The sequence below is a fragment of the Balaenoptera musculus genome, chromosome 12 (assembly GCF_009873245.2).
Source record: "Balaenoptera musculus isolate JJ_BM4_2016_0621 chromosome 12, mBalMus1.pri.v3, whole genome shotgun sequence".
NCBI classification, from domain to species: Eukaryota; Metazoa; Chordata; class Mammalia; order Artiodactyla; family Balaenopteridae; genus Balaenoptera; species Balaenoptera musculus.
This window is the reverse complement of record NC_045796.1, coordinates 90,801,388-90,824,429: the sequence shown is the minus strand read 5'-3', so window position 1 is coordinate 90,824,429 and position 23,042 is coordinate 90,801,388. Positions and strand designations below refer to the sequence as shown.

The window sequence follows — 23,042 nt, the reverse complement described above, 5'->3', positions numbered from 1 at the left end:
CTGTCCAGTTTTCACAGCACCATTTATTGAAGAAATTGTCTTTCCTCCATTGTATTGTCTTTCTTCTTTTGTCAAAGATTAATTGACCATAGGTGTGTGGGTTCATTTCTGGGCTTTCTATCCTGTTCCATTGATCTATATTTCTGTTTTTGTGCCAGTACCATGCTGTTATGATGACTGTATCTTTGTATCAGTAGTATAGTTAGGAAGTCAGGGAGCTTGATTGCTTCAGCTCCTTTTTACTTTCCCAAGATTGCTTTGGCTATTTGGCGTCTTTTGTGTCTCCATACAAATTTTAAGATGTTTTGTTCTAGTTCTGTGAAAAATGCCATTGGTAATTTCATAGAGATTGCATTGAATCTGTAGATTGCCTTGGGTAGTATAGTCCTTTTCACAACACTGATTCTTCCAATCCAAGAACATAGTATATTTCTCCATCTGTTTATGTTATCTTTGATTTCTTTCATCAGTGTTTTATAGTTTTCTGAGTACAAGTCTTTTGCCTCCTTAGGCAGGTTTATTCCTAGGTATTTTATTCTTTTTGATATGATGGTAAATAGGATTATTTCCTTAATTTCTCTTTCTGATACTTTGTTTTTAGTGTTTAGAAATGCAACAGATTTCTGTATATTAATTTTGTGTCCTGCAACTTTACTGAATTCATTGATGAGTCCTAGTAGTTTTTTGGTGGTGTCATTAGGATTTTCTATGTATATTGTCATATCATCTGCAAACAGTGTCTTTAATCCATTTTGAATTTATTTTTGGGCATGGTGTGAGAGAGTAGTCCAGTTTAACTTTTCTGCATGTAGCTGTCCAGGTTTCCCAATACCATTTATTGATGAGACTTATTTTTGCCATTGTATATTCCTGTGTTTGTTGTCATAGATTAATTGACCATATAAGTGTGGGTTCATTTCTGGGCTCTCTATTCTGTTCCATTGATCTCTGTCTCTGTTTTTCTGCCAATTCCATAATGTTTTGATGTTTTATATAAATACATACTTATATATATGTATAATATACATAATATAATAATATAACATAAGTATATTTCATATATATACATATATATGTGTATATATATATATATATATATATATATATACACACTCAGGGAGTATGATACCTCCAACTTTGTTCTTCTTTCTCAAGAGTGTTTTGACTATTTGATCTCTTTTTTGTTACCATACAAATTTTAGAATTATTTGTTTTAGTTCTGTGAAAAATAAGTTCATTTGTATTATTTTTGTTAGATTCCACATATAAACAATATCATATGATATGTGTCTTTCTCTGTCTGGCTTAATGTTTAAAGTAATTATTGATAGGTGTGTATATACTGACATTTTATTAATTGTTTTAGTGTTATTTCGTGGCTCTTTTTTGTTCCTTTCTCCTTCTTTTACTCTCTTTCCTTGTGAGTTAATGCCTGTCTTTAGTGTTATGTTTGGATTCTTTTCTCTCTTTTTTTTTTGGTGTGTGTATTTCTTATAGGTTTTTGATTTGTGGTTACCATGAGGCTAATATATAGCAATCCCCCTCTCTCTTGCTCTCTGTGTGTGTGTGTGTGTGTGTGTGTGTATGATTATTTTAAGTTGCTGGTCTCTTAAATTCACATTTTAACAACCCAGCATTTTTACTCCCCTCCCCCAATGGTTACTGTTTTTGACATCATATTTTACCTCTTTTTGTTTTGTGTATCCTTTAACTACTTACTGCAGATATAGATGATTTTACTACCTTTGTTTTTTAACCCTCTTAGTAGCTTTGTATGTGGTTGACTTACTACATTCTCTGTATATTTGTCTTTAGCCATGAGCTTTTTCCTTTTATAATTTTCAAGTTTACAGTTGTGGCCTTTTCTTTTTCACTTAGAAAATTTCCTTTAACATTTCTTGTAAAGCTGGTTTGGTGGTGCTGACCTCTATTACCTTTTACTTATCTGTAAAACTTTTGATTTCTCCATCAAATCTGAATAAAAGCCTTGCTGGACAGTGTATTCTTGGTTGTAGGTTTTTCCCTTTCTTCACTTTAAGTATATTGTGCCACTCCCTTCTGGTCTGCAGAGTTTCTCCCTTCTGGTCTGCAGAGTTTCTGCTGATAGCCTTATGGGAGTTCCCTTGTATGTAACTTGTTGCTTTTTCCTTGCTAATTTTAATATTCTCTCTTTATCTCTAATTTTTGTCCTTTTAATTACGATGTGTCTTGGTGTGGTCTTCTTTGGATTGATCTTATTTAGAACTCTCTGTGTTTCCTGGACCTAGATGTCTGTTTACTTTCCCAAGTTAAGGAAGTTTTCAGCTATTATGTCTTGAAATATGTTCTCTGCCCCCTTTTTTCTCTCTCTTCTCCTTCTGGGACCCCTATAATGTGAATATTATTGCTCTTGGTGGTCTCTTAAACTGTCTTCATTTTTGTTTATTCTTTTTTCTGTTCAGCTTCAGCGACTTCCACTACTTTGTCTTCCAGCTCACTGATCCTGTCCTCTGTATCATCTAATCTACTGTTAATTCCTTCTAGTGTATTTTTCATTTTAGTTATGGTATTCTTTACCTCCGTTTGTTCTTCTTTATATTTTCTGACTCTGTTAAAAACTTCTAACTTCTCAGTCTATTCATCCAATCTTCTCCCCATTTCTTCAAACATTTTTATGATCATTTCGTTGAACTGTTTATTGGGTAGATTTCCTACCTCTACTTCACTTAGTTCTTCTTCTAGGGTTTTATCCTGTTCCTTCATTTCAAACTTATTCCTCTGCCACCTCATTTTGCCTACATTGCTGTTTTTATTTCTATGTATTTGGTGGGTTGATTCCATCTCCCAACCTTGGAGAAGTGGCCTTTTGTAGGGAAGTCCTATGTGTCCAAGCAGCACTCTCCCTTGTGGTGACCAGGGCTGTATGCTTTAGAGGAACCCCTATTTGGGCTGTGTGGGTCCTTCTGTTGTGGTGGGCTGGCTAGCCTCTGCTCTGGTTGGTTGCCAGGCCTTGCCTTGTATGGAGCCTGCCAGCCACTGGTGAGTGGGGCCAGGTGATGAGGTGGCTGACTTCAGAACACCTAGGGTTCCTGGGGCTAATACCAGCCCACTGATGGGCACAGCCAAGTTTCAGGGTGGATGGTTGTGGGGCTGGAGGTCCTGAATCTAGTGTCAGCCTGCTGGTGGATGGGACCAGTTCTTCACATGGCTGGCTGCAGGATTTGGGCTATCCCAGAGCAGGTGTCGACCCATTGGTGAGTGGGGCTGGATCCCCAGGTGGTTGTCTGAGGGATCCAAGGTGTCTTGGAACTGGTGTTGGCCTGCTGGTAGGCAGTGTTTGGGCCTGGGGTGGTTCCTGGGACTAGTGTTGTCCTGCTGGTGGATGGAACCAGGTACTAGGGGTCTCTGGCTATAGGGCCTGGGGGTCCCGGTGTTGGTGTTGGCTTGCTGGTGTGCAGGACTGAGGCCTAGGAAGTCCCAAGGCTAGTGCCAGCCCACAGATGGGTTGAGGCCAGTCCCAGGGTCTCTGGATGCAGGGACGCTGGGTGTCCTGGAGTTGGTGCTGGCCTGCTAGTTGTGGAGGCTGAGTCCCAATGGCTGGCTGCAGGGCCCAAGGGGTCCCCAGGGCTACTGCCAGTGTGCCAGTGTGCAGGGCCAGATCCTGTGCCCTCTGGTGGACAAGGCCATGTCTGGGCACTGTGGGCTCTGTGGGCCCTAAGACAGCCAGCCTGCGGTGAGGTTCTGGCCTTGCCCACTAGCTGCTTGGCCTAAGGTATCCCAGGGCTGGTTCTGACAGCCTGGTGAGCCAGGCAAGGCCATGACGCTAATAAGCTAGAAGGAGGATTCCAAAGTGGCTTGTTAGCACCAGTGTCCGTATGGTAGAACCACCTCCCAAAATGCCTGTCTCCGGTGTCTGTGTCCCCAGGGTGAGCTCCGGTTAGTTACCTCCTGCCCCTCCAGAAGCCTGTCCAGGATCAGCAGGTGCATCTGACCCAGGCTTCTTTCAAATTACTGCTTCTGCCCTGGGTCCTGGAGTGTGTGAGATTTTGTGTGTGCCTTTTAAGAGTGGAATCTATATTTCCCTATCCCTCTGGCTCTCCCGAAATTAAGCCCCACTGGCCTTCAGAGCCAAATATTCTGGGGCTCATCTTTTTGGTATAGGACCCCCTAGGGAGCCTGATGTGGGGCTCAGACCCCTTGCTTCTTGGGTAGAATCATAGCAATTGTAATTATTCCTCCATTTATGGGTTGCCCACTGGGGTGTGGATCTTGACTATACTGTATTTCTTCCCCTCCAACTCATCTCGTTGTGTTTTCTTCTTTATATCTTTGGTTGTAGGAGATCTTTCCTATTAGTCTTCAGGTCATCCTCATCAGTAGTTGCTCTGTAACAGTTGTGATTTTGGTTTGCCCATGGGAGGAGGTGAGCCCAGGGTCTTCCTACTCCTCCATCTTGGATCTTTCCAAATTGATTCACAAATTCTAACAGACAAATGGATTTTTCCTTTCCCTTCTTTCCTGTCTTGAGTGAAATAAAAGATGTGAGAGGACCCACGGAGATAATGCTGTGACTTTCCAGTTCAATGAACCTGACTTGGTGAATGGCTCCTGATTACTGGTGAGAGTTCCCTTCTGAGGGAACAATTCCTTTTGTGCACACACTTTGTGGGTATATTTGAATATATTCTAGGGCCTGTTAGGCTTTTAGATTTCTGAAAGGAGGAAACTACCTTTTAATCAAATATTCTTGACATTGAACTAGAATGATGCGGACACTGAGACCAAGATAAACTTAACTAAGCTTTCTTTAGTTGACTATGGGTATATTCAATTTTTGAAAGAAAGCTAAATTAGGTACGAATGAAGAGTTAGATAAATGTGAATGATTTTAGGAAAATAATGGAATAAGTTTATGGAGCTAGAGTCAAAGCTAAAAGTGATGCAAAGCAAAAAATATATCTAGTTTGACCCAAAAGAATGGAAGTTTTACCAGAGCAATACACATATGGTATAGGATTCTGGACACTGGAACCATTTTTACCCCGTTTTCAGAGACAGACTCTGCTTTAGTGACTGTTACACTAAAATTAAGATAACTGGAGATTTTGAATGAACTCTTAAGGAGCGTACAATCTCTATCTTAAGATCTGTACAGCTTCTAATCATAGTGGGGAACGTTTAGTTTTGTATTTTGTTGATATGACCATTAAACTATGTATATTCCAGAGCTTTGAAAACATCGGAACCATACAAAGCCATGTCCGTGATGTTTCTTCATTAGTCATTGTCTACAACGGAGACCATATAGTGTCCAACTCAGAGGATTAAATTGTTAAAATGTGGGCAGTGTTAACTGGCTACTGTTTGTGGCCACATCAATCTGGTGCCCTGACTTGCAGCTGTACTAGTGAACAGAAGGGCGAGAGTGATGCCGGCTACAAATGCACCACTGCACTCCCAGCACATGAAAATAGGGTGAGAGTGACATTGACTACAAATGCACCACTGCACTCAGAGCACGTGAGAATAGGGTGAGAGTGATGCTGGCTACAAATGCACCGCTGCACTCAGAGCACATGAGAATAGGGTGAGAGTGAGGCTGGCTACAAATGCACCGCTGCACTCAGAGCACATGATAATAGGGTGAGAGTGAACACTGGCTACAAATGCACCGTTGCACTCAGAGCACATGAGAATAGGGTGAGAGTGACGCTGGCTACAAATGCACCGCTGCACTCAGAGCACATGAGAATAGGGTGAGAGTGACGCTGGCTACAAATGCACCGCTGCATCAGAGCACATGAGAATAGGGTGAGAGTGACGCTGACTACAAATGCACCACTGCACTCAGAGCACATGAGAATAGGGTGAGAGTGACGCTGGCTACAAATGCACCACTGTACTCAGAGCACATGAGAATAGGGTGAGAGTGACGCTGGCTACAAATGCACCGTTGCACTCAGAGCACATGAGAATAGGGTGAGAGTGAGGCTGGCTACAAATGCACCGCTGCACTCAGAGCACATGAGAATAGGGTGAGAGTGACGCTGGCTACAAATGCACCGCTGCATCAGAGCACATGAGAATAGGGTGAGAGTGACGCTGGCTACAAATGCACTGCTGCACTCAGAGCACATGAGAATAGGGTGAGAGTGACGCTGACTACAAATGCAGCGCTGCACTCAGAGCACATGAGAATAGGGTGAGAGTGACGCTGGCTACAAATGCACCGCTGCACTCAGAGCACATGAGAATAGGGTGAGAGTGACGCTGACTACAAATGCACCACTGCACTCAGAGCACATGAGAATAGGGTGAGAGTGACGCTGGCTACAAATGCACCGCTGCACTCAGAGCACATGAGAATAGGGTGAGAGTGACGCTGGCTACAAACGCACCGCTGCATCAGAGCACATGAGAATAGGGTGAGAGTGAAGCTGGTTACAAGTGCACCGCTGCACTCCGAGCACGTGAAAATGTGATAAAATGCATTTCCTGGAGTTACATCTGGCTCCCAGTTTTCTATCTCTTGAACAAAAGGAGTTGAGAATAGAAAGAGTGGGAAGTCTGGAACTCTCTTGATGTTCTGGCAGAGATGACAACATGAAAACAAGGGATGGAAGCACCAGTTGGTGGGTAAACTTGAATTTCCCTGAGATGGAACCCCATATGCTCACTGGAAGTGCAGAACAAACAGTGAGAATGTGGGCTTGGAGTTGATTGATTTGCAGTTTGTTCCTCCTCTGGATGCTCTTCTGTGAGACCAAGGTGCTCCCACTGAACTATGCTTAAATGAACACTCCCCTCCATGTAAGTTTAACAAAGGGGGGATTTGCTAGGATCTGCATGTTTTTGTCGTTTTTAACCTTATTTGAGCCCTGGTCAATTTTTCACATATTTCTCAGTCAGTAAAGTGAATTAGCTTAACTTCTTCTTCTTTTTTTTTTTTTTTTAATATATTTATTTATTTATTTATTTATTTTTGGCTGTGTTGGGTCTTCGTTTCTGTGCGAGGGCTTTCTCTAGTTGCGGCGAGCGGGGGCCACTCTTCATCACGGTGCGCGGGCCTGTCACTATCGCGGCCTCTCTTGTTGCGGAGCACAGGCTCCAGATGCGTAGGCTCAGTAGTTGTGGCTCACGGGCCTAGCTGCTCCGCGGCATGTGGGATCTTCCTGGACCAGGGCTCGAAACCGTGTCCCCTGAATTGGCAGGCAGATTCTTAACCAGTGCGCCACCAGGGAAGCCCTTAACTTCTTTTTGAACAATCTTAAGAACTCAATTTATTTGATAACTTAGATGACATTGAAGATACAGTCCAGGATGTTTAATTTCAAGAAAATGAAGATTTGATAGTTTGAGGTGGTCAGGTAGAAATCCTCATGGTTTCTCATCACATGATGAACATTTTTCTGTTGTAGAACACTGGCACACACTGCCAGTTGTGACTGGAGGTGGGCAGGCCGTGCGGCCCGGTGCTGTGCCGCGTGAGGGAGTGGCTGCCCCTCCTTGCCCTCGTCTTCCGCGGGGTCTGTCCCCGGCTCTGAACAGGCGGAGCTGACAGTTTTGTGTGATGCTCCATCTTTGTTTTTCTGTAGATGACATACACCCCAATTTTTTTCCACACAAAAACATCAAGCTATATTTATGTGCTCTTATTTCAGTTACAGTTAATAACTAAGGGCTTGAAGTAAACAAGAAATTATTTGGCACGAAATATGAGGTAACCTTTCATAATTACCACAGCACAGAAGGCCTGCCTGCAGGTGATGGACAGAAAGCTACACACACAATGCACTCAGACACAGAGATCAATTATCCAGGGAGTTATGTATGTTTTTTTGAAAGAGTCTGTCACAGCACCACACCTTTTAATACAGGATAATGTTGAGATTTAAACTTACATTTCAATGATGTGAACAGTAATCTATGTCCTCCCCTCCCCTTCATTTAGGTCCTAACTTTTCTGACACAATCGAGATCAATCTGTGCCCACACAGTATTATGAACGAACCAGGAGAGCCTCTGTCTATGGAGAATCCTTCAGTGAGTGAAAGAATCAGTAAGCATGTGATTATTGCTTTCTCACACAGTACCTGCCAGGTGAGTGATGCAGTGGGGCATATGAAAGAAATGAAAGACTTAGTTTATCCAAAAGGAATTTAAGATTAATCTTGATGAGGGATTATGCAATTGCTGCTATCCTAATGTTTTTGATTTATGAAAATGGTAACGTCATACGATTTGAAGTAGTGATTGTGAATGACAACACAGTGTATGATGAGGTTCCAAATTATGGGATAGAAGCTACCTGTTCCATACAGGCTTTGTGTAGGTAGGATATGGGAGACCTGGGTTTGTCAGAGGACCATTACCTGGATGGGTTGTATCGAGGATGGGAAGAGACCTGGGGCAGGTGCTCCAGGCAGGAGGAAGCAGGGAAGGTGGCGTGGATGGGGCGATGGTTCTCAGATGGCATAGTGGGCTGGGGATGGGCTGGGAGAGAGTGGAGCTGGGGAGGCGAGTGAGACTGCTGCAGCACTAGTTGTAGAGCATTGGCTGAAATGGAAGGGAAAGGATGGGAAACACACTGAAAGGGAGCACACTCCCTGACTGTTTTAGTTGGATGAAATTTCTACTTTCTGAGTTCCATCTTTTCTATCACTTACGTACTTCTTTACATTCAATGATGCCTATGTTCCAGACAAGTATTAGACACCGTGATGGATACTTTGTGTACCAGACATAATTTCTGACCTCTGGTTTAGTATTGTTAACAAAATTTTAACAAATTTTAAGTTAACAATAAGTTCACAAAATTTTAAGTACGTTATGTTGTGCTTCCCTAAATTGATTATAAGTTTTAGTGTAACAAATATTCTTGTATTCATTCTTTCAAAACTGTAATGAGTGTCTACACATGACGGCCACTGTTGATAGAAAAAAGAAAAGCCACAGTCCTGGTTGAGAGAGATCCAGACAAACAGTTATAAAATATGATAACTGTTCCAGCAAGCTGCAGTGAGATGAATTCTTAAATTTCCTGGAAGTGTTAAAGACTTAAAGATAATTTTTTGAGCTGAGGCTTAAAGGATAGAAGTGGTTTTGAGGCATGAAAGTGAAGTGTGGGTGGCTCAGGAAGATTGGGACAGCATATGTGAAAGCACGAAGGTAGAGGATGCAGTGAAATGACACAGTGACATGACCCAGTGACATGGCACAGTGACATGACACAGTGACATGACCCAGAATGTACACGTGTGCTGATATTGCCGAGTGTAGGGCGGAATGAAGGACAAGAGATTGTGCAAATGGGCAGGGGCTGGACACATGTCTGTGCATGTTATGCAAAGGCTCTTAGGTGGTATGTTATGAGGAAGCATGTTGACTAGGCAGCATACGTTCAGACTTCTATGTGGAGAATAGAGGGGGAGAGGGCAGGACTGGGCAGGGAGCCTGGAAAGGAGGTTATTGCTACTGCGACCGCCTGTGATAGATAAACTGGGAGCAAGGAAGAGAAGAAAGAAGAAGGAAAAAAGATGAAAAAAGTCATTGGAAGGTAAAATGGACAGACCTTGGTGTTTTATAGAACATGGGGTATAAACTGGAGAGAAGATGACAAGGACCTTGTCTGACTTATTCACAACTGTATCTCCAGCACTGGGAAGAATCCCTCATCTAGGCTGCCAGTAAATAGCTGTCAAAATGAATAGAAGGGAGAAATCCAGATGACTCCTGGGTTCTGGAGGAAGCAGAATGTTTATACCAGTCGCCAGTGGAAGGAATATGGGAGGGGAAGATCAGGTATTCTTCTGTGGACCGATGTGGGACAGACTGGTGGTTTTTAGAAGAGCCAAACTATAAGACACACGTTATAAGGGAGCAAAGGAAGAATTGGTAATGAAGGAAATGCCAAATATGACTGGGGAAAGGCAGGACAAGTTTTAGGATAGGTTAAAATCCTACGTCAAGAGAGACATTTTCAAGTGGAAATGTTTGACAGGGTAATTTGTCCAGAGTTCAAAGTGCATGAAGTCTGGCAAAATCAGAGTCTGGCTCTGGGGACTCGAGGAAGAACATCACCCGTGTTGGGGAGTGAAGAAGGTCCCTTGCCTTTTCATGTCTAAAATTAGAGGTTGGCTTATATTTCAAGTTATCATATGAACTCTGTGGCTTTGTGCATCTTTTAACCTGAGAAAGACAAAGGCAGCATATGAAATGGTGGTTTTAGTAACAACCAAAGCACAGGTCAGAGATTGATGTTACTATACAATAATACCTAAATGTGGCGATACCACTGTTAGAAACACTAACTTGGGTCCTAGTTTCTTATATAGAACAGAAAATTGCAAATTGTGTGGTTAATGTTGATCATAATAATATATTTTAAAGGAATATGTGTTTCTTTAACCAATAACTTTATGCTACATACATTGAAAAATCCTCCCTGCCTATGATATTACGAGCAATAACTGCATATCTTAGTCCGTCCCCGTATATAGTCTAATTTAGCTGGTCCTTAGGGGTTTTGTATGGTTGCTCTAAAATATTAGTTGCATGAAAAGCACCTAAGGTTCTGGATAAAAGTCTATTTTTTTTAATTCAAGAGGGACTGTGAATTAATATTTTAACAAGCATCATCGTGTGATTCTGATACAGGTGTGAACAGGTTCTACCTGGAGAAATCCTCCCTTGAGAAGCTCTTTGGCCTGACTTGCATTTCTTAGCTGGTGTTCTTGCTCTCTCTGGTGGTACAATGTGGAATTGTATGTTTCAGATTTTTCATTTTCACTGATTGGCAGATAGGGCTCCGCAATTAATGTACCAGTTATCCAGCCTTTATTTAGCCATGCTGTAAACCTACAGATGCAAGTGCTGCATTAGCATTCATCTCCCTACACACAAAAGAGATGTGAGAAGACCAGAAAGTGTAACATATAAAATTTCATACTTTAGAAATGCTGTGACCAAGACAACGCTTTTACATTTTTTTGTTTGGAGAATTTTGAAGGGATCTGTAGTAGAAGAGTATTGAAGAGGCATTTGGTGGCAGCATTTTCATGGGCCAAATGTTTATCTTTTGCTTGGGTTCTTCCTCTGTGAATCGTTTAGGACTCAGACTCAAGCTTTGTGATGCTCATTTGAATTTTTCATTTGCCAGTTTGTTTGTTTGTTTGTTTGTTTTTTGCTAATGAGAAGGATATAATTGTATGCAGAGTAAAGAGTTAGAGGTAGGAATTCCTTCTTCTTTTCCTTCTTTCCTCCCTGCCTTCTGGCAGTCATTCAACAGATGTTTATTACAGCCCCCTGAGGGAGGCTTTGTGGGTGATACAGTGATAACTGGGACACCATTTCTCTGAATGAGGAGAGAAATGTAGCCCACCAAGGCCTGTCATGAAGGCTCCATGCCCAAAGTGCAGGGCAGCTCAGCAACCCTCAGAGGAAGGAGAGAGTAACCATGGGGAAATCATTACGGAGAAGACGGCATCTGAACTGCAAGTCCCTGAGACTGGCCACTCTAAGAACCTTTGTGTAACCGAGTTGCTGACTTATATGACATACAATTGTCTGTGCTTATTGTGGGTATTTTATTCAGTGCTGATTATGTGTCAGGCAGTGTGCTAAGTGTGGGCGTATAAAGTTCAGGAAGGATTGTAATCAAGCAGGACCCTGTGGGGCCATCCCAGGGCAGAGCCCCGCCACCCCCCCATGTCCTCTGCCAGCCTTTTGTCTGTAGAAAAACTTTAGTTAAAGAATAAATTTAATCAGAGAAGTGAGAAATGTGGAAAAAAAGGAAAACTGTTAAGCAAGACAAAATAATAATAGTTTAGCCATTAAACAAAGTCAAGGACCTTCAGTTCCTCCTCGAGGGCTGTAGATACTATTCTGAGCCATGTCCTTTGAGCTGTTTTGCAGATACTGAAACCCTCACCAGGTGGAAAAAGTTAACTGCATGCTGCCCACAAGCACGAAGACCCCAGGTGGAACCAGAAGGTGGATGATGTTGACTCCCAATTACCTCACCACCAGCCAATCAGAAGAAAGTCCACGAGCTGATCACACACCCCACATCCCCCCTCCCTCATACTGTCTTTAAAAACCTTTCCCTGGAAGCCTTCAGGGAGTTTGTGCCTTTTAAGCAGGAGCTGCCCTGGACTCCTTGTTTGGCGCCTGTAATAAACGCTGCAGTTTCCTTCACCACACCCAGTGTCGGTAGATTGGCTTTAATGTGCTCAGGCGAGCAGACCTGAGTTTGGTTCGGTAACAGGATGGCTTGGTCTCTGTCTACCTAGAGATCCCAGTCTCATAGTAAAGGCAGATAGGAAACAAAATAGATAAATGATAATAGATAAATAGATAACTATCTACAAAATAGATAAACAAATTGTAAATTGAGGTAAGGGCTTTGAAGGAAGTAAGCAAGAGGCTGAGGTAGAGAATAACTTGGGTGGGGTGGGGTGAGACCTGCTTTTGTGGAGGCGGCTGGAGAAGGCCTCCTGCAACAACACAAGCAATGATGTTGTGAGTCCAGTGCTCCCTGCTACTGAGTTCATGTCTTAACCATGTTCGTCCTCCCAGCTCTGACGGGGAATCACCATCATTATACTCATTTGAACAGAGAGGAGACTGAGGCACAGGGACACTAAGTAACTTGACACGTAGTTTGTAAGTGGTGGAGACCAGATCCGAACCTACCTTTCAGGCCCAGAGCCTGCTCTCTTCACCACTCTGACTGGCATCTCCCGCCAAGGTTGGAGAGGGGAGAGCACATATGGTGCTCAGAGGCAGGAGAGCACTCACGTGATAAAGCAGACCCTCATCCTCCCAGAGGTGGGGCGAGGCTGCACACCACCCTTCCCTTGGGGTGTGGGCTTCTTTCAGACACGTGTTAATACAGAAACAAGCATTGGGCAAGTTGAAAAGGACAGAATTCGTTAGTTCCCCTAGCACTGTAGAATTACTGATGAGAAAGGTCATTTTCTGGTGTAACATTTTGATTTCACAGTGGAGGACCCCCAGCTCAGAGAAGATAGCTGCTTAATTGCTTAACTAGTTAGTTGCTGACTTGGGAGTAAAACATACATGCTTTTCCTTGATCCCACGTGTGTAAACTGGTTTCTACTTAACACACAAATTTAGCTTATAAATTGCTTTCTCACCAATTGAAGGGCACTGGAGTACATGATTACAGCACTTTCTTAAATTCTTGCTCCTTTAATTTGGGATGGTTTTTTTTGAGGGCAACCATTCCTGTTTCACGACACATGGTAAAATGTGTTCCTTCTGAGAATTTCCCTTCTCTCCTTCTCTGTGGAAATGCAAAGAAACAGAGGACGGGACCAGTCGATAAGCTCACTTCTCGTGTGACTCGCTGCCTTCTCTGTCTTCGCGTTTGCTGGCAGGAGTTACAATTCCCTGATTATAAGAGGTGGCCTGGTGTGAACAGGGCTTTGGGGTCAAGGGCTGCTACACACCTTGGACAAGGCACATGCTTGAGCAGCAGACAGGAGGAGGCTGATCCAGGCAAGTGCCTGCCTCACTCACAGCCAGAGTCCCTGAGGAATCTCTCAAGTATTGTTAAAAAAACCTAAGCAAGCCCTAGAGGGTTCAGGTAATCTTACCATGGCCCTTCTGTCCGGTGAAAAATATCAAGTTGTCTTGCACTGCTGAGTGGTTGTTTGCCAGCTGAAACTTCAAGTGGAACTCGTAATCATAGCTGATGTCTGGGACCTGCGAATAAGCCAGGAACGAGGTATATCCAAAGGCATCCATCCCACTGAGCCTGGGCTGGGTGATATGAACAGCTGTGGAGAAGCCCAAAGCAAACAGTTAAAATAAGCCTGTTCATGGACTTGTAAGAGGAGGGTTGTGTTTTGCTGCTGCATCTCGCCACATAGTCTGTTTACTATCACATTAATTATTCTTATGTGCCCTTCAGCATTTAGCAACTCAGAGACTCAATAGGGAATTCAAATCCAGAACAAAGGAAGTGTAGTGTTTTGAGATCCTGTGTATAATCCTTTAACTCACATATCCTTTCGACATGAAGAATTTACTTAAAAAGCAAAATCCTACATTTTGGAGATTAATTTTAGAAATAGAAAAAATCACAGGCAGTCAAAGTATTTGCTTAGGTGCTTTGTAACCATAATTTGGCATCCAAATGCCAGATATGACTTACAGAGGGACTCACAGCTTGGAACAAACTGAGCTTCTCTAACCCTTCACTTTTCTAAGAGCCAAAGGTCAGGGGTAGGAAGGCCAAGAGATGGGAAGGAAATGGATCCGTTTCCATCACCATATTGTGAATGACCTGAAATTTCCTTGAAGTGAAATCGTTGTCTAAAAGAAATACTCTTCCTTACTTTGTTCAGACACATGTTAGATAGTGAAAGCGTGGGTTTCAATAGGCCTGAAACTGTAGGGAGATTTAGTAGAAACAGGAAATGGTAAAACCCAGAAGTACAAGGGCCGGTGCAGACAAATAAGATTTAGTTGAGGGGTGCTATCTGCCAGCTAGCTTCTCTTTTCATCCTGCCTCTAATCTTGTATCCACATTTTCTCTTTCATTGTTCTGTTTCCTTCATAAGTAGTCCCAACTGGCTTTTATTTCCTCACTCCAAGGGGAACAGGGAACAGGAAGGGGGATTTTGACCCCCATCCTGACTACTGTGAATGGTATCCCCAGATTAAAGGATGTTCCTAGAATCTATCTTTATTGGTTCAAGACTGCTCAATAGAGGGAAGAAGAGCTTGTCTTGATTACTTTATAATGCTCCCTTCTCAACAGGTGGTGGCTCTCTCATGAAGTTGTAAAACTACAATTTTTACAAACCTTAAGAAATATCCTCACTCTGGTACTTAACGCTTAAAACAAAAGAGTTGTTATGTCTGGTTATAATTGTTTATACAACAAATAATTCTGCTATCCTGGGAAAAAGAATTCTATTTATCAGAAGCTTTTATTTCTGCTTGTTTCACATAACTATTCAAGTAGGGATTTGTATGGAATCAGCTGAATACTTCATTTTGATATTTTATTAAAATCTTATCAGTTTATTCCTTGGGATGTGTGTCCTAGGATAAGTATACATTTTCTCAAAACTCACCAGAATCTGAATTAGGATTTTGAGACATACCACCGTTTATATATATATTTTTATCTAATGAAGTAATTGGTGGTTTGTGTTTCAGAGATAATAAGACTTCCCATCAGGGATTTCAGTGGTTCTGTAGGTAGGATGATTGAAGGAAATTCAATAAAATTAACTGGAATTGAAACAAAATAAAAATACTGACAGTGTTTGAACGTTGGCATTAAAAACAGTTAAAATAGAATTCAATTAAAAAATAAAAATAGGAATGTCTTCCTTTTATAACATTTCTTCCTGTTAATAATTTACAACTGAGTCTACTAAAAGTTTTTGTACATTTAAGTTAGATTAACAGATATATATGTAGTTCACTATCTGACCCTGAGCTAGATATTGGTGACACAAGGATAATAAAGCACAATCCTTACCCTCAAGGAACTAGTGTGTGGTCAGTTAAATTACTCAACTGAACTAGACTGAATCTTGGCTGATGACAGGAGTTCACCTGCAGGTGACAAGCAAAGATCATTTCAGGTGGAAAGAACAGCTTATTCTAAGATGGGGAGGCCAAAAAGCATGTCATACTCAGGGAACCCATGGAGTTTGCAAGTTTTAGAATGAAGTATAAAAAGGAGAGTGGAAGCAAATGAAATGAGATAGTTAAGACAGGGGTCAAATTATGAAGGGTTTGATATTTTCCTCATAAATTTTGAGTAGTTAAGCAAAGATCAAAGTTGCTTTTAGAAATATCACTGTAGTGATGGAATATGAAGGCTGGATTAGACAGGGGGAACTGGAGGAGCAACCTTTGGTCAAGAATGATAGTGAGGACTTTGAGGACATTGGGAAGTCTAACAATGAGTTCAGCTTGTACTGAGTCATCAATGTAAGCAAATGGGTGGGTGACTCATTGAAAATGGTAACAGTGTGATATTGATAGGAACAGTTAATGATAGAAATGTGTTATCAGTGCTAGTACTAAAAAGCAGCAGGCTGAACAGTGACGGCAGAGGGTAACCATGCTCACAGGGGGGATCTGTCATGTGCTCGGAGTCTCTTGGTCTGAAGCCACGCTGACCAATGACAGCTCTACACCATATGCAGCTGTGATCTCAGACTGCACTTGGTGTAGAGAAGGGCTTGGTATGGAGAATAGAATGCAAACATCTTATTAATAATATTCTATATTCATTAAATATCAGGATAAATAAAATGTATTATTAAAGTAAATTTAGCCTGTTTCTTTTTACTTTTAGAAATGTGCCTCCAGGAAGACAAAATTACACAGGCAGCTCCCTTCCTATGTGCTGAACAGCCCTGGGGAGAACCACGTGGCTCTAGGCAGGCAAGCGCCTTTTCTAAACCCTTAGTTGTGACTTACCTCAAGGGCCTTTGTCTTGTGGTAACTTTGAGCCTGTGAAAAGAGAAGCCCCTTCGGGGAGCAATAGAATCAGAAAGGGTCAAAGAATGTCTGGTCCACACTCAGAGGGCCCTGTGTCCTCAGCCACACGTTCGTCCTCCTGCTGGATCGGGCAGGAGGACACGGAGGGGCCCAGACTAGGAGGAAGAGGGCTTCCATCCTCAGGAATGATTCTTTTCAGTTCTTTACAGTAAGCCCTTTATGATCTTAACCAAGTGACACTGAGTGAATTTGGTTACTCTGTTACACAAATTCCCATATCAGACTCTGAGACCACCAGTCCTCATCAAATCAAGTGACTGAACAGGTTGCAAGGAGAATATTTTAGGGCTACTAAATGCATTTTTTCTTTTTTAATCCTAGTTGCCTCATGGCTTCCAAATGTGAACTTATGTATTTTTTTTCTTCAGTGCTATTAAAGTGACAGCAGTGGATTGGGAATGAGGAAGGAAAGGGATTGCTGAGATTTGAAGTAAAAATAAATTATTTACTGTGTGAAAGCAGTGAAGGAACATCTCAGGCAGTCAAAGACCTAACATATCTCAACATCTTAGGGTCGTTAAAAATTCTAGAAATCCTCACAAAGGGAGAGTGTCATAATCTTTACTATAATACATGCTCTGCTGTGGCTTGGTGTAGAATCTCTGCACAGCATGTTTTATTATGCTTACAGAACACATTTTAGCAAAAATTACCACAAAAAGGGTATAAACTTCTGTTTTCTAGAAAATTTACTAAGACAAATTTTTCTCATTCCCAGTAAAGGCAGAGAAATAACCATTACTGTTTTTTTTAAAAAATTAATTAATTAATTAATTTATTTTTGGGTGTGTTGGGTCTTCGTTTCTGTGCGAGGGCTTTCTCTAGTTGTGGCGAGCGGGGGGGGGTCACTCTTCATCGCGGTGCGCGGGCCCCTCACTGTCGCGGCCTCTCTTGTTGTGGAGCACAGGCTCCAGACGCGCAGGCTCAGTAGTTGTGGCTCACAGGCCTAGTTGCTCCGTGGCATGTGAGATCTTCCCAGACCAGGGCTCGAACCCGTGTCTCCTGCATTGGCAGGCAGATTCTCAACCACTGCGTCACCAGGGAAGCCCAACCATTATTGTTTTAAATGTTACTGTATTTTTTTTTTCTTTTATAAGCATTCTGTAGTTAGTCCTCTTCATCTGAATTACTGAAGTTTTGTGCACGGAAGTGGGCAAGAGGAGCTCCTCGGATGTGGGAAGAAGACATCTCTTGGGCTCAGATGGCAGATCCATCTTCCGTTCCTCACTTTCTGCAGTGAGACGCAGGCTGTCAGCAGGGTGATGGAGGGGAGGCCGCTGGAGCCTCAGCTCAGGCTGGATTCTGGATTTCCTCACTTCCTGTGTGAACTTGGGCAAGTTAACTTCTCTGTTTTAGTTTCTTCATCTGTAAAATGAGGATAATAAGTACCTAACTTCTTGTGAAGGGTGAGAAAGGCAGGCGGATGCAGGAAACACACCTGAGCTAACCACGTGTCCCAGGTGGGCAAAGCTCTTGCACCAGCCGTGCAATCTTACTGCCTTTTCCCAGTCTCTAGGGTGACTATTTTATGCCTCCTGTTTTCTCCTCTGAAACATTTGATATTCATCTCTCTCTCAGTTAATGATCTTGCTTCTTATTCCACTGAGAAAAATAAGCTCTAAGAACAGAGACGTACCCATCCTTTCATCATGGAACCTTAACCTTCCTGCCCTCCACGCACTCATTTGATCCACGTTTTCTGCCTTCCCTCTGGTTACCAGGCCGACTCTGCCTTGGTGTTGGATCCACCCCTCCTTGTGTGAAAGACATCACTCCAACAACTGTTTTCTATTTCCCAGGAGACACCGAATTCTTTTCTACGGAATCATCCCCTTCAACATCAGACACGCTCAAATATCTGCATCTGACACACTGCTTTCCTCAACCCCACCTTCCTCTCCAGCTGCTCCTGTTTCTCTGCCCATCATTATGGTAAGACTTTTCTAAATAGTCTCTCTATGATTCTCTGAACTTTTTACCACCCATTCACTCTTGATTTCATTCCAGATAGGTTATCTTTTCTAGCTTTCCTTTGAAACTTCTGTTAGGTCACCTGTGACCACCATCTTTCTAAATTCAACCTCAATTCTCTGTTTCTATCTTATCCTGTCTCAGAAACAGTTGACATAGTTGATTATTTCTTCTCTCTTGAAATGCTTTCTTCACCTGGGTTCTCCTGGTGTTCTTTCCACCTTGAACCGCTCCTCCTCCTCCTCCTCCCACCGTTGCTCTCTGATGACTCCTGAGTAATGGTCTCCACCTCTGCCTTCTTCCCAGAGCTCCAGATTGGTATATCCAGCTACCTACTAGATATCTGACATACATTTGTACATCCAACAAGAATCTCAAACTGGACATATACGAGGAAGAACTCTTTATTCTCATGTTTTTATAACCCAATCCCTACCAACCGGATCTCTTCCTCAGTCTTCCCTGTCTTTGTTCAGAACAAAAACTAGTCATCATTCTTAAATTGTTTCTCTCTCTGCCACCTCAACCAGTCAATTGGCAAATCTTGTTAACTTCATCTTCAAAATGTATCCTGAACCCCACTGCTTCTCACCACCTCCATTACTGCCATCAAAGTTCAATGCATTTTTCTCTCTAGCTTGGACGACTGTATTTCTGTATCTGCTTCTTACCTGCTCTCCTTTGCCACCTTGTACCCTTATAGACTCTCTCCCATATTGCAGCCAGTGCAACCTTTTTAATATTAATTGCATGTTAAAAGTCCTCCAGTGTTTTTGCTTGAATTAAAAAAAATTCCTTAGCATAGCCTAAAGCCCCTACTCTTCAAATTTATTATATACCCATTTCTTTTTGCTCATTCTGCTTCAACCATCCTAACTTCTTTGTGTTTCTCAAACCAAACATGCTCAGAGCTTCTGCTCCTCTAGTTTCCGATGCCTGAAATGTGTTCTCCCCAGAGGTGCATGGCCTGCTCCCTCACTTCCTTCAAGACTCTGCTCAAGTGTCCCCTCTTCACAGGGGCTTTCCCTGACCAACCTATTAAACTATCAATCTCCTCCTGTCCCCGTACTCTCTAGTTCCTTAACCTGCTTTGCTTACTGCACCCTAATTACGTTATATGCTATTTATTTGTTTACTTTAACTTGTCTCTCTCCCCAGTTAGATTGTAGTTCCTTCAGGACAGAGAGTTTGCCTGTCCCTCATGGACTCCAGGATGTGTGACAGTGCCTGGCTCAAGTGGGTTCAGAATACATATTTATCAAATGGTTGAATGCATACATATACAGGGCTTAACATAGTGTTGAAAGCATAGTGACATACATATGTTATTTTTCTGATGTTATTATTTATCTAGTATCTTAACTGTTCTGTTCTTAAGTGATGAGGGAAAAATTGGAGCTATTGGATGAAGATGGGAAATAGAATTTCTACAACACCACCAATGCTCATCATTGCTTGTTCAAAATTTTTTTTTTTGCATTTTTCTAGCCATTTGCCACTAAAGAATAAGAATGTTTCTGGAATTTTGCAAAAACATTAGAATCTTAATTCTTTTAGTGTGGGCAAAAATTCAGATAATATATTGTATATGGATACTGAAAACAAAGCCAGGGGCTCCCGACTTGATGAGTTGGTTGTTTTTCATAACTAAGTTATATAAATACAACTACAGTTTTACAAGTTTTATCTTATAAACATTGTTTTCTGTTTAATACTTGATAATAATGTCTTTTGTAACTTGTAAGCCAAAATACTAAATATTTTTCTTGGGGCAATTGACAGTTTTTGACAAAAATTTTTGGCTTTTACATGACAAAATATCTGTATGATTACCTCACAATGTTGTTTAAAATTTTGCGATATAAACTTGAAAAAAAATCCTTAAATTCATTAAGGAAGATTTCTTGAAAATGAACAGTGTTTGCAGAATAGATTGTCTTGTCTAAATCTATTTTTTGAAATAAAACTCATTGCTCCATTTTTATACAAATACAAAAGACAAAAAAATTGTGGTTGATTTTTACTTGGATTCTATATTTTATATAGGCTGCAGAGTGAACACCAGGTAGCACTGACCTAGTGAAAATCCAATTCAGTTGTTCCTTTTCTATTGTGTATTTTAATGAAGCAACAGATGGTAGATGGATTTACTCTGGAAACTGCTGATTTAGAAAGACTCTAGTATGCTAATTTTACAAACATGGTGTTCAGCAGCATAGAGTACCTTGAAACAGACATTTAATTTTGCCAGGAAAATTAATATATCCTTGGGCAGATGGGTAAATTTGGAAAAATATAGGACCACTCTTTGCCTCTCCAGGTTTCTTTTGTAAATTTGAGTATAAACATCTTTCTTCTTTTTGTTCTTAACTTCTTAACAAGATAGCAGTAAATTTAGCTCAATATCCTGCACAAATGCAATCAGGTTATAAAACCATGTACATGATCATTGTTGTTATTGCTATTGCTGTTGTTGAAGAAGCTCCTTGTGGAGTATGCGTCCACACTGTTTATCATTTAGAAATAAAAATGATATAACCCAAAAATGTGATTTTCATTTAAAGGGAGTAGAAATAAATCTTCTGAGATGCTTGTACAAAAAACATACACATCTGTTCTTTCTGAACCAAGATAAATATACTCAGTTCATGAATAAAATAAAGCTGTCTATTCAAATGGATCTATAATATTCAATTCACCCACAGGTAAAAAACATGAAATAAATATAGTTGGTTGATTGTCAATTCCTGCTCATACTAAATCATTCCAATATTCTACGTAGATGTATAATTCCTACCATTCTCACTTCTTCATCTAATTGTTAGAGAAAAGTTAAGAGCAAAGAGAATTTTACATTGAGATAAGAAAACTGATGAAAATGTAAAGCATCATAATTCCCATCAGGAAAAGAAATGATAAATGATCAGAATTCATAGCAGCACATTCTTTTTAGATGCACAATTCTTAGAAATCAGTGCCATCTTCTGGTTTCTCAAAGTACTGCTTTAAATCTAAACCAGGTTTTGGTAGGATTTTTACAGTACTATGAAATATCAAAAAAAAAAAAAAAAAGGAAGGAGGGATCAAGGTGGCGGAGTAGGAGGACGTGGAGCTCCCCTTCCCCCACAAACACATCAACATGCATCTACACGTGGCATAATTCTCATGGAAAACTAACTGGAAACTGACAGAACTCCCATACAACCAAAGCTGCAAGAAAGATCTCCACTTAACTGAGTAGGGTGGAAAAAAAGGAATTGGGCTGGGACCTGTGCTCCTGGGAGGGATCTGAAAAAAAGAGAAAGTCCGCACGGCTAACCCTTGCCTTGGGAGTGAGCAGGTCAAGCCACAGCCTGGGTGTCCCGGTCCTGGGGTCCAGTGCAGAGGAGAGGAGCCCCCGTGCCTGCTGGGAAATCCTCTGAGACAGACAGGAGGGCTGCAGAAACCGGGACTTTACTTGCGAGGAATGTGTGTGCTGGTGTGCTAACAGTCAGGGCACTGGTAGCTGTTGCCTGCGCCGCACTTCCCAATCCGGAGGGACAAACACCCTGGTCTTGCTCACTCCACACCACAACCTGGTGCAAGAACTGGACAAAGACATGGTTTGGCTACACAGAGACAGAAGGGGATGTGACCTGGGGGGGCAGTGGTGGCGCTTGTCCACGTGCTCAGGTGTGCTCAGTGGTTTGTCTCCCAGCAAGACCACCCAGCTCAGCCCACTCCACATTGCAGCTTAGCGCTGGATCTGGGGCAGACAGGTCCTGGGAGAAGTCAACCACAAGGCAGCCCAGATCTCAGGTGGCAGCACAGCCACTTCAATTCCTGCAGCAATAACACCCTGACCCCCAGGCCACAGCCTTGCACTAGATCTGGGATGAACACAACAGGGCTTTCCCTGTTTCTGAGTGGAACTGCAGACACCTGCATGGGAGGCACATAGGTTCGCTGTGACTGCATGGACCTCACTTGCTTCAGTAATCACACACTTAAGGGCAATGAAGCCTTATTGAACCTGACCCTCAGGGCTTCCACCCCAAGAGCTGGGGAGCAGACCCTGACCCTGACAGGATGGTAACGGCCACAGAGCAGAGAGGAAGCCCTGCCTCACATCCTACACAGGCTTTAAATCCCCCAACACAAACCACACCCCCTATCAAGGAGATAACAGCCAGCACACACCGAGGAAAGATATAGCTGGTTTCCATGCCAAAACCAGCCCTACCACCAAAACTATTGGAAACACACAGTCTATACAATGATGCTCCCACATAAAAACACCCCTTCAAGACCACAATAGAGAACTGTTTCTCCCAAATTCATAGAGACAGAGAAAGTTAAGTAAAACAAAAAGGCAGAGGAACTACTCCCAATTAAAAGAGCAAGAGACCCCCGCCCCCAAAAGAACATATAATGAAACAGACCTTACTGGTTCAACAGACCCAGATTTCAAAGAGGTGGTAATAAAAATGCTAACTGAATTAAGAAAGATTATTGATATAAACACAGATAACTGTGACAAGGAAATAAAAGTTATACAG

The 23,042-nt window shown here is 42.0% G+C and overlaps 1 protein-coding gene across 1 annotated transcript in view; it reads right to left on the bottom strand.

Moving 5' to 3' along the window:
- The window catches only part of EYS (eyes shut homolog), a 1,768,116-nt gene that overhangs the window by 97,870 nt on the left and 1,647,204 nt on the right, over positions 1–23,042 (bottom strand). Inside the window, exon 31 of the mRNA XM_036871239.1 lies at positions 13,599–13,781. Coding sequence (XP_036727134.1) covers positions 13,599–13,781 — 183 coding nt within the window. The remainder of the gene's footprint in view (positions 1–13,598; positions 13,782–23,042) is intronic.